Genomic DNA, 12,855 nt, shown 5'->3' with positions numbered 1-12,855 from the left:
GGATTTGCACTGAACAGAAACTTGTTATGACTGGATGTTCTATAAAGCTGCCTGGAAAATGTGGGACTAATGAGGAACTCTGTCTCTTTAATGGTAGGTTTCACTCCGCTGCATGTGGTAGTCGGGTCGACCAGTGTTCTTTTCCTTGGCCGCTTTTAATAAAACACCTTTGCAACCTGTAATCGTCTAACTGAGTGACTGACTGACGAGGCTGTGCTCAAATGTGACAGGGACCAGCAGGTGTTACAGTACGCTGGGCATCAAATGTGACAGGAACGCAGGAATGAGTGAATTTGCTTCAGGTTGCCCTACAATCAGTGCACCGTGTAATAAACGTTCAATCATTTGTCCTAACAGGTCATTTGGTGAAGATTTGACAGCGGCTGCACGGCCCATCTTCAATTCCTTTAAGAAACATGACAAACAAGAAGTTGTGTGTGTTCTGACAAGCCCTTTTTAACAATGCAACACTTCCTGTTTGTGTGTGCCTTAGCCGTCAAATTTATTTGCATCTCACAGAGTGGAATGTGTTTAATAAACAATTCTGTGATATAAAAATGATGGAGGAGACAGAGAAGGTGGCTGCAGGATGAAAAAGCCCTTTCAGAAGTTAGTGCTTTTACATAGAGATTCTGTAATAGTGCCCTAAAAAATGGCCCCACCCTCATTATGCCTTGCTTATTTACACAGAAGCAGCTTCATGTAGCCAGACGCCGCTCCACAGCTCTGGCTCATTCAGGTATTGTAGGGAAGAAAATGCTTTGGATTTTTGTATTATTATTGTAAGCCAATCATCATTGTTGTGGGCGGAGCTAAGCTACGAATGCAGCACCAGTGTCTTTGCAATACAATTTGGAGGGGAAAATGAAACATTTCTGTTGTGTATCTTTAAAACTGCTTGGTTACATGACCCAAATATTCATTCGAACGTTTTCAGCGTGAAGGTTGCAACTCGCTTCCTAAAGCTTGTAGCTGGCTCACCGAGGCAGAGTGGCCGTCCAGCCGTGGCGGCCTCCACCAACAATGTGTGAGCGTGTCAAAGGGTGAATGGGTCCAAATTGTAAAGCCCTTTGATTAATGCTAAGGTAGAAAGACGCTATATAAATACAGTCCATTTACCACTCAGTTGTTTCATGTCAGCACACAGAAAGAGGCAGAGAATAAAAACCGAAGTCCAGCACTGCTACTATTTCTGCTGCTGCCTCAGAGTTGAAATGATTCGTTCCCCTCATTCCTTCTTAAACAGTGTAACAGAGGCGTAATGCTCCTGCCTTGGAAAGCTGTGTTCAAGAGACTTCAGCGTGGGTTCATCTCAAATACATGTAAAGTTTCAACGCTGTTGTAACTGAAATGAACGCTTGACTACAGATCGACAGCTAACCGTTGCTTGTTAAATGTACATCCATTTCATCACGTGGAACGGCTCAGTCGTTATAGGATTTAACGTTTGCTGAGTCAAATCTCTGCATCAAATCATAAAAGAGCATTTTTCAATAACGGTTGCTTTCCTCTGCGTGTCACTTCATTAATTTTACTCAGCTAAGAAAAACAAAGACATCAGTTAAGCGAAGGTTTCCTGCTGCAGCGTCACCATGATAACACAACTTCAGCTGTAAATCTCAGCTCATTTAAATTCAAACATCAGACTCATTGTATTTACAAGCTGTCATTTGTTATTCTGGTGCTATTGAGAAACCCAGGAGGACGGGGGAGGGGAAGCTTTTTAATGGCTCTGTGTTTTCTCTGTGTTTGACATGAACTTTGCTGTGGGTGGTCCAATAACATTTCAGCAGAAAGTTTGGTGTTGCGTAATTCATCCTCCTCACTGAATATAAAAAGATTTCAGAAATGACGTCGGCCTTCCCTTGGTCCTGAATTGAAATAAAAATTTTAAAAAATAGCCTACATTAGAAAACCCGGCATTCAGTGTGGGGTTCCAACCTCGGCTTGTATCCGCCTTCAAGAAATAAACTTATATTTTCAAAGCAGTGACAGCTGAGTGGGTCCATGCATGCGTGCGTGCGTGTGTGTGTGTGTGTGTGTGTGTGTGTCTGTGGGCGGACATATGAGTGTGCTACGTGTCTATGGACCACTGAGGCAGGAAATGTTGTAATCAAGGAACTGATGAGGAACATGCTGATGGGACCTCCCAGTTTATCAAAACACTCACAACACCACTGTCCAAAGCTGATGTACTGACAGGCCTGATTTAACTCGGGACACACACACACACACACACACACACACACACACACACACACACACGAGGATACATAATTACACACACACACACACATTTGATAACATTCACACCTTTGAGCATTGGATATACACTTGATAATATACCAGCTGTCACTCAGCTGAGGAAGAAACACACAAGGTGTGTTTGAAATGGATAAAACAGTGTCTCAGGAGGGTGCTAACGAGACAGCGAGGCATCCGTTTGAAACTGATCGAACCTCTATTTCCTGTCGACTGAGATGCCTTCAGATTTCCCCCAGAATGGTCAGTTTTGAAGGGAGCGCCGATGTATGCTCCATGCTGCCCATTAGCCATAAATCTGTGTGACAGCTCTCAAGCAGTTACAAAAAAACTAAGATGGCGGATTGAACTCTCAAGAAAAGCAAATATGTGTACAAATGTAAGGTTCAGGAGCTTTTTCATGTATGTTTTTTTCCAAAGTTAAAGTGATATTTCACTCAGAAGTGTTTTTTTAACCTTTCAAGTCCTTAAAAATTGGTGCCTTGAGCTCGCAAAGATGATTTTTCCCTGCTGTGTCACTTCTTTGTGACTAACAATAAAGAAAGAACCAGCAACGTATAGTTAGCTTTAAGCTAATGGCAATGTATGGCTAACAACAGCTACAGAAACAAAACAATAAAAAAACTTCCCGAAAACGTCTATTACCACAGTTTGATATTAGTTGATTAAAAGAAACACCACGTCTCCGCTGCCATGAGTGAACAAAAGCTAGTTGGTCCAACTAAATGCGCTAGCTGATTCTGCTACTGACAACGTGTCCGGAAAAAGACAACACATATAGACAGACAACCATTCACACTCACAGTCACACCTACGGTCAATTTAGAGTATCAATCAGCCTCGTCCCCTCTTGATGTCTTTGGACTGCGGGAGGGAGCTGGAGTACCAGAGAGAACCCACACAGGAACAGGGAGAACATGGAGACTCACACAGAAAGATCCCCTGCTGGAGCCGGGGCTAGAACCCGGAACCTTCTTGCTGTGAGGCGACAGTGCTGACCACTGCACCTGTCAATTACCATTAGCTTCAATTAGCTAGTTAGCGATACATACCTGGATGGCTCTGGCATTTAAGAGACACAAAGAAGTGATGATAGATGGAAAAATTGCTTATTTTTTGGGGAAATATATCCTTTTTTGGTTGTCTTACTTAAAACAAATGTCTGTTCACAAAGTCCATGAAAAATATGAGGGAAAGACAGGGACATGGCTAATTATTAGACAACAGACGCCATTTTACAACCATTTGTAACTGTAGTGGTCCATTGTGAGGCTTTGTCTGTTGCTAGGTAGACATGTAGACAGTGGAGTTGGGCCGTATATTTAAATCTATATCACAACAATAGACAATTTTCTCTAGTAACAATATAAATCGAGATATTAAAATAGGAACATTATACAATTCTTTTTGCCAAAAGACACATCAGAATACACTCTTGAGCCTTGCAAACACCAAGGTTCCATCCCAAAAGTAACACTTAATCCTGATCATCCCATCCAAACAGGACTAATTAATTTGGATATAAATTTAGAGAAAAAAATTTGAATACAAATCTAAACTGCAGTGAGAATGCAGTAAGACTTGCAGGATTAATAATCAAACTGCAAAGTGAACAATTGGAAATGCTATAAAAATACTTCTTTAATAGTACAGTGTTTAAGTAGATTCTCATGTTTAAGTAGAGCAAATATACCTTCACAAATATTATGGGGAGGATTTGTATCAATAAATGATGGCGGATGATTTATGTAGCGCAGCCCTGACAGCAGACAGACATGTAGTCATGATTGTCATACCTAGTGCTCCACACATGCTGCTCAACTCCGTGAGCAGGATAATCAAAGGCAGCAGCAGACTCAGGGGAGAGGGGCTAAGGCGGAGCCCTGGAATCAGCCTCCTGGACTGGGCAAGAGCTCCACCTGTCCTGGGCAGAGGCATGGCGCCACTGCAGGCTGATCGGAGATGACTGAGGTTCGGGTGGGGCTTCACTCAGCAGGGGTAGGCACTCTGCAGAAACACACACACACACACACATACAAAAAATCAAAACATGGTTTTATGCAAAAAGAATGAAAACATTCCATTTACTTCTGATTCATAGTTCTGCATTCGAAATGTCAGTGAAAGGAAGAAACATAACTGGAAGCCATGTCGAGAAAACATCCTCATGAAGAAAATTAAAGGCAAATTCATGCTAATGCAGGATTAGGTCTTTTGATTTAGCCAGAGCACTTCTGACTGGGATTAACGGCTCATGCGGGCCAGCTCTGACTGAACTAATACCAGAACAATAGAGCCACTGCTCCCCAACTAAGACAAGAAACACTCTGAAATTGTTTTCGGCGCACTGCTTCTGTATTAATAGGTCTCCTTCTCTAGTGAGCCGTGAAATGAGCTGCAATGATACATTTTTACGATTCTTTTTTTCCCCGCGCAGACATCCTAATAATTTTATTTCACTTTAGCTTTGGCCTAATTCCTCCTTAGTGTGACTATTCTGGTGGCTCATAAAGAAGTTAAAGTAATAAAAGCGCAAGAGTGTGCCACTAATGGAAAACACTTAAACAAATAGGATTGATGGGTCAGTAGGAAGGCAGCACATTTCAATAACAGCAAATGAATCAGGACGGCTGCTTTAATAGATACGCTTTACTCATAAAAACATGCTCAGTTCTACACATCTGGATGTCTGGACATAATTCAGCTCTGTCTGCCTATGGAGACTTAGACAAGCTGTGCAGAAATGCCTTGTCTGGGAGTCAATAACTCCTCAGTCCTATCAAGCTCCCCCGCCGCTCATCCTCTGACCGATGTGTCAGAACGCAGGTGGGGAGGCCGCATGAGAAAGGAGCCTTTGTGAACCTGTCGTATGTCACACATGACTCCCCTCAAGCGCCAGTATATGTTCTATATAGTAGCGAGACAACATGTATTCCCATGCGGTGGGTCGCTTATGCATAAATATGCAGATATGAGCCACGCTTTCACCCTGACATCTCTGGAGCACGAGGGCAGAAACGGAGTGCGGAGATTAGGCTGACCATTCTGCGCCTTTCTTAAATGAAAGAGGCATTTCTGGTGAGTTACATATTCAAAGACTCCTCCAACCACTTATTGAGCTAATGACCTGCTCCAACACATTACCGTCTGCCAGTTTCCACCCTAAAAATAGCTCATCTGAAAACATGTCTGTCTATCTAATACGGGCTCTTTTTCTCGCCGCTGTGCTCTCGTCTTATCTAACGCCGCGTAATAGTCGTTGAATAGAAAAGCTTTCAGCGTCCCTCTATTCAATTGAGCAATGTGATAAGAAAAATCAGATCAGCGCTCATTCAAGCACCATTGGCAGCATGTTAAGTAAATTCTCCTCTCAGGGAAACTCAATTTGCCGGCGTTAATCTAACTAGGGCGACTGCTCTGTGTGGAGCCACATGGCCACGGAAACGTTAGGCACTCCTCATATGTGGCTCTGTTTCCTCTGTGTCTGTCTGTGACCTCGGCCTAACCCGATGTCGTTCACCTGCTGACAAAGCCCCCCCTCTGCAGCCACTCACCCTGCGCCTTAATCCTTAATCTTAGCCTGGTCTCACTCCTGCATTAGTCACTGTATTCCTAAAATCTCCTCTTCAATCCGCCTCCTCGCCTCCCTTGTTAACCTCTCCTCTCCTCCTGGATGCCATCTTCGGCCTATCATTCATCTCGCTCTATGCACACTCTACCCCCAGCTGCTTGCATCCAAATCCTTTTTCCTCTGCCCAGCTGCTCTGCACCGGCTCATCCAGCTGTTGTTGGTCCATTGACACAGTTGAAACAAAAAAGGTTTTGAGCATCCTACAGCTGCAAATTTGAGGGTACAAGCCAAAACAGATGCAGCGGTGAAGGCCGAACACACGCCCTCGACTTGTAGTCGCATCAGAATTAAAAGCGTGAATATTTTACAGGTCTACCTAGGGTCTCTACTGCCCCCTCACAGGTATCGCAGCCTGTTCTCCCTTGACGCCTGGTGCAGCATCCTGCAAGATCTGCAGCGCAGACAAGAGAGAAGCCAGCAGGGGTTGGTCTTATTACCTTTGCAGCGTGGCAACACAGATGGTCAGCTGGACAGACAGATTGATGGGGATACATGCGCTATTTATCGCGGCAAGCAGATAATGACACCGTAGCTCAGGTGGTGAAATGCACACCGGTGATTGTGCGCCATCAGGCTGATGAAATAACATTGTTTAGGTGGCATCCAACCTGCCCGGGCTCCGCTGGGGCCCCGGGAAGATGACATGTTTTGTTTTTGTCACCTCCTCCCCACCCCCCAGTACCATGATGCCTTTCACCACAAGTGGGTTGCGATGGTCTCACAGGGCCTGTCGCCATGACAACAAGCTAAGAGCGCTCATCAAGAGGCGTGTTTCCTGTGCGCTAGCTGTGAGATAGTACACCTGATAGGAAGCATGTGTTCTTTCTTTTATTCGGGTCCAGCGCTGTGATGTTGGCTGGACACGCTTCAGCAGAACAGAAAAAAAAAAAAAAAAATAGAGACAGAGGTGATTCTGATGGAGGGGGGGGGGATCTTTGGTGATATACAACAAAAGTTTATGGTTGAATAATTAACTTATTCTTTTTCTCTTTGATTAAAGCACAGTCTAGTCTTTTCAGCACAAAAATAACCTTGTTTTCAATTATTCACGACTTTGTGTGCCAGTCTTTTGAACAGTTGGAGCACTTGATTAGTCAGATACAGGGAGGGGCTGCGACTGATACTACCTCACAGTTCCTGTGACCCTGAAACCTTTAAGCAAGTGACACTCACAAGAGCACGCACACCTACAGGGCCATGCGCGCACGTGCGCACACACACACACACACACACACGTGCGCGCGCTCATACATGCAAACAAACAAAAAATATTACACACAAACATGGCAGATGGCAAAGCATCATGGGGGAGATTGGCAGTCACTCTCCCACACTTTTCCTTTTCTCTCTCTTAAACACACAGCCCACAGACACACACACACACACACACACACACACAAACACAGCGAGGATCAGAGACGCAGGATGAAGCACGACTTACTGCAGGCATGAGCTGCACCGCCCTGGTTACATTTTTAGGAGTGGAAATAAAAAAAAAAAACAACTGAAACTCTTCACTAACAAGAAAGCACACCTGTCACTCAAATACTGCAAATGGTTGGCCTGAATATAAAATGAATCTGGAAACTCAGGTACCTCAAACATATTTCTACCAGTCTCTCGTAATGCTGCAGGATGCTGAGATTGGAACGACACATTTATAAACAGGAGCATCATGGGAAATGGAAGCAGTCACTCCAAACCTGCAATAAAAAAAAAAAAATGAAATAAAAATGTTTGTTACAACCCTCTATAAATAAACACATTCGACGTTTTTGTTGTTTTTGTCTATTTCAGTCACTCAAATGACAAAAAATACATTATAATTAATCATTCTGCCATAATTAGCATTGTTCATTATTAAAGTATTAATTACTCAACTAATAAAATATTAATAGTTGTGGGTTTAATTAGCTCACACACTTGGAATACCAAGGTATATCGTACTGTGATGGAGAGGTGGTAGAAAATACGGTACATCAAATCTACATGTAATTGTGTCCCGTCTTATATTGTTAATATTCTGTCATTGGGATGTCAGGAGCTGGCAGTGGTCCTATTTTTTTTCACATTTTTTTTCTATGTAGTTGAAAATACAGATTTATTTCCACATATTGTTTTTTTTTTCTTGAAGAGAATGTATACTAAGGTAAAGTCTGCAGTACCGCATATGCCCAGTTATTGTGGAAAAATTGCATATAAAAAAAACACTCGGATAATTATTTGTAAGTGAAACAGGTGCCTTTGTTCCAAAATTTATATATATATATATATATATATATATATATATATATATATATATATATATATACCTGCATGGTGTTTGCGTTTTATGCATTTAGCACTAAGTCCCACTTTAATTCTCTGAGCACCTGCAGCTAACAGCCAGCCAACACTGGTAAACACTGCTTTTCCTTCGCATTTTAGCCTTTAGTGCACAAGAAAACTGACCTTTTGGAAATATCTTCCAGGGTGAAGATTTTATGAAACGTTTTCAGTGTAATGTCAGAGTTGCCCGATCCCAGGAGGGGAACAAGCAACGGTGACTGAGAAAACAAGTCATTATACACACGCACACACACACACACAACTAATAACTTTACCATGCTACTACATTGGCTCATGCAGATGTAGTGTGTGTGTGTGTGTGTGTGTGTGTGTGTGTGTGTGTGTGTGTGTGTGTGTGTGTGTGACATGCACATTAATATGGAGTGAGATTATTTCTGGAAGTGATAAAACGCTTTGTTTTTTTTTTTTAAGTCTGAAACTAAAAGGTATTAGTGAGGTTGTGACCTGACTGGTTAGAAGACAGTGATGGATTCAAAGACATGATTTCCTTCATTAAAATAAAGGAAGCCTTTAATGCTTTTGTCTGCTCTCAGGAATTGTAGAGGCTATTAGCCTTTCACTCCACACATCTGCACATCATTAAAATTACACACAGCATCACAATTGTTTCTGAGCACTTCAGTTGTTAGATCACTTTTCCCCAATGAAAGAAAAAAAAAAAGAAAAGACAAAAACTCCGACAACAGAGATTCATGACTAGGAACAAAGAGGATGTTGGAGAGAAGCCTGTCAGGAACGTTTTATTCTCCCAGATTGCAGCATACCAAAATAATGTGTTTCCACCTTTTGACCTCAATCTGGGGATGGTTAGGACAGTGAAAAGCTGCTGCAGCAGCCCAACAATGGAGCAGCAAATGTACACCCACTCATCTTTAAGAGACTCCAAGGTCAGGCTGACCAACACGGCTGGAGAGAGGCATCCTATAATGGATGCATCAGGATCAGCCCAGCAGCAACAGATGGAGTGGCTTGGGCTAAGCAGAAAATGTATTACCAAATGGAACAAAAGTACATATAGAGGAGATTATCAGCAGGGATCAGAAGAGAGGGAACGCTGTCGACGTGTTTAGAGGCTGCTCTGTTCACACGACGCGAAGATGTTGTGCTGCTGGAATCAGGAAGGGCTCGCGTCACTAAATCTAACACTTCCACTAAAGAAGTCAATTATCATCTCACATGGGCTGGCAGGGATATTTTGTTTTCAAGCTATCAGTTTTGACGGTTATACCCTGTTCACTGACTTTAAGATATTAAAATATTTGCAGTTTTTTTAATAAAACAGGAAAATCGTATCCACGTACCTCCCTTTGCTCCTCAATCCTTATTTTCAGGGTTTATTTTATTTCATTTTTTTGACACAAATCCATTAAAAAAATGATCTCATCCAAATTCATTCAACCCAAATACTCTTCAGCTTTCGTTAAGAGATGGCTGCGTTTACACGGACAGTGACACTGAAACTGTTCACCTGATTCTAAATAAGACAGTTGAATGATGCGTGTGTTTACGTGAGCAGAACAATGGATGAGGACACGCCTGCATTTGGAGGAACTCTTTCTGTCATGTTGCTACTGTGGTATTTTGGGGGGGGGGGGGGCTAATTATCCAAAACGCTATGCCAGAGCCAAATTCATAGCACCCACCGGAAGCCGAAGCTCTCTGACGTATCCTAAAATAGGGCAGAAGTCCATTAGGACTCGCAGTGTGATGAAGGCTGTTCAATCGCACACTGGGAAGCTGGAGAAAATGATTGTAGTTTGGAAATGTCGAAGTGTTGAGACTTCTGAGTCACACGCTGGTTCAGTGTCGCCGTGGAGTGCCGCATCTCCAGTGGTTCGCTCAACCAAGCCTACATTCGATTTGGAATCATTTCTGAAGATCTCTCTTGCTCTGCGGCGAAGACGAGATTAGGAGACTTTCAGATTTTTGTTGTTGTTGTTGCAAGATCAACTTCAATTAGGAACAACACGTTTGTATTTTTATGAAGCAAAACTACAACCCGAAGCTCACGTTTATGCTATCAGCAAACTTCGACGTCAGCTGAAGTTGGCGCCTCTTGTCATTGGAGTAACGACGTTTAAGGCCCCGGACAGTAGGGCTGAACCAGCTGCCATGACGACGACTGGCTTTGTGATTGTGATATGATTTATGACATCAGGGGGAATTATCGCTGGTGTCATTGTTTACCTGCTCCATGAGTTACCTGGGATGATGATGGTCTTCAAGATTCAAGTGTGTTACTTTCTGAACAAAATGGGAACGCATCTTCAGCTTCGGTTAACCACGGACCAAATTTGGTCTTTCTTTCTTCCGATGTATCGAGCCGTTTAAGAGTTACGGTACTGTAGTATTTATGTGTTTCATGTGTTCCGTTCTATTGCGTTGAGGCAGAAATAACAACACGATCTTCCACGTTCTTCTACACCGTTAAAACGAGACAATCCTCAAGCGCAAAAAGGCGGTGTCTCTGATAGTTTGACGAGGTTCACGTTTTCACCAAAGTGGAGGGATTACGTGACCCCTCCGTGGGTTAATCCACAAATAACCTGACATTTTGCAGCTAGAGTTTCACCTGACAGGTGAAGGCTTTCGCCCGACAACAGCTGGGGAGCAAGAAGCGTGCATGTCCACAAAGACACGCCAACACAATGTTCACTCAGCTGAAACGAAAACACGGAGCTTGCAAACACCCAAGCACATTTTGTAATTTCTTTTCGGAGACCTGTCGTCTCATTCTCTCCCTCTCCCTCTCCCTCGTCCGCTCTTCAGAGGCGGCGGCTCATTACGCAGGCTGATGGTTGAGTCCTTGTCAACTCACTGTCCAATTAGCATATCTAAGGCTGCTGCACACTCTTATCCAAGCACAAGAGAACCTTATATACATACTGATGTCCACATAGATATGCACCTGCGTGTACCTACCTGCAGCTAATTGTTAAACAGCTCTGACATGGGAGGAGAAGCTTTGTGGAAATGATCAGATTACCAGACTAAAACCTGATACACGTTAGCCACAAAAGTGGACTTCATTGACACTTTGCTTGAAATTAGCAATGCTACAGGAATGTCTGCATCTCTGCTTGGCAAAGGCGTGAAAAGCTTTGCTACGGACGCGACTGAAACCAAGGTAGCATGATGTCTCGCATCATCTTCACATTGTACAGAACCAATCTAACCACCTCCCGAGCATCCTCGTCGTACATCATTTGTCTGGAAAATGAATGATTAAAAATCAATTGAGCAGAGCGCACGCACACGCACACGCACACGCACACGCACATAACGAAAACACACCGTAGCCAATTAGCCAGCTTCTTCTGCAGCAGGACTGAGGCTCCTTGACAACAGAGAACAGCAACATCTTCCCGGACGTCATTGTCATCATTCTGACCGTCGTCATATTTCAAAAATTAATAAGCGATTCCAGCCATTTTTTCCCTGCAGGTTTCTGCTGTTTAGCAACACATTATGTGAAGGAGGTTTGACTGCTGGCTGTTGAGCTCGTCCTGAGTGATAACAACAGCCTTGAGAAATACAGCGCTGTGTTTTAATTACCTGATTGATTTATCATTCCTACTTGGATGGTATTAACTTGAGTTCAGTACAGTCTTCAAATGGATTTATCCTTGTATTGATTGGCGATAAGAATATCTGCCTCCACGCAGACATCTCAAATACCCACAATCACCTGGCCTCCTTGGGACGTCACCCACTGATGCCCACTCAAATGTTGCCATCTAGGACCAACTCAGTTTGTGTAAAAGATCTGCAGCCCCAGTGGGAGCTGCTTATTAATTTTCTGGAGACACAGTCTTGTGTTTGCCCAGGATCCAATTCTCTCCTGTGTATTTTTGCTGCCATGGTACCACCCAACTGACTTGGTCACATGATATTTTGCCCGCCGAGAGCTCATTATCTCTCAATTGTAACCACCGGGACCAACTTCAGAACGTTATCTCTTATTACTGCATTCAGTTTATGTCATAATGTAGCACAAACGTAGCCAAAAGCAGTACTAATGGCTGACTTTGTGATTTCTGAGGCTGCACGTATTCTGGTGGACTCATTCTACTTACGGAAGACTTCTGTCACTAACCATCTAATGTCTGACTTCCTGGTGGAGATGAGATTTGTGGCACCAAATGTATTTCTCCTTGAGGAACAATAAAGTTGTTAAAAGAATGGAAAAATCGAATAATTTGGTAGACAAATGCTTTGTGACTCCGTCTCATTGCTGAAATCCAATGGGAACGTGCCTTGGTAAGGGAAACATTAAATGCTTGTCAAGGGTAGCAGACTTGCATGCGGGTGTTTTCTACCAATGACTAGCCATTACTCACACCTCTGACAAACAAATACTACTACATCCAACATGGAGTAATCATGAAATGCCATAAATAAACAGCAGGGCCACCGTCTGCACACAAAAACCAATAATGCAAAATGCTCCAGTGATCATGGAGGAAGTCCAGCCGCTATCCTTTATGATGATGGATCGCCGCAGCGAATTTCTTAGATCTTGTCCCTTTTTTCAACCTGCATGATAAAGGACTTTTACTACAGGAGACTTGTTTCATTAACGCAATAAAGCTGTTCTTTCACTAACTGCCAAA

At 43.1% G+C, this 12,855-nt stretch overlaps 1 protein-coding gene across 8 annotated transcripts in view; it reads right to left on the bottom strand.

Moving 5' to 3' along the window:
• The window catches only part of ptprsb (protein tyrosine phosphatase receptor type Sb), a 73,187-nt gene that overhangs the window by 53,348 nt on the left and 6,984 nt on the right, over window positions 1-12,855 (bottom strand). For 7 of the 8 annotated variants that reach the window (XM_086203420.1, XM_086203417.1, XM_086203421.1 and 4 more), the window contains exon 2: window positions 4,059-4,269. In XM_086203420.1, coding sequence (XP_086059546.1) covers window positions 4,059-4,200 — 142 coding nt within the window. In that variant the 5' untranslated portion in view covers window positions 4,201-4,269. Of the gene's footprint in view, window positions 1-4,058; window positions 4,270-7,489; window positions 7,597-12,855 lie in introns of all 8 variants that reach the window. The other variant, XM_086203415.1, reaches the window with a different exon arrangement.

Source organism: Aulostomus chinensis, chromosome 5, assembly GCF_037954235.1.
Source record: "Aulostomus chinensis isolate RoL2024-O1b breed Wild chromosome 5, RoL_Achi_v1.0, whole genome shotgun sequence".
Taxonomy (NCBI): Eukaryota; Metazoa; Chordata; class Actinopteri; order Syngnathiformes; family Aulostomidae; genus Aulostomus; species Aulostomus chinensis.
Note: the sequence above shows the minus strand (reverse complement) of the source record. Positions and strands in the feature narration are given on the sequence as shown.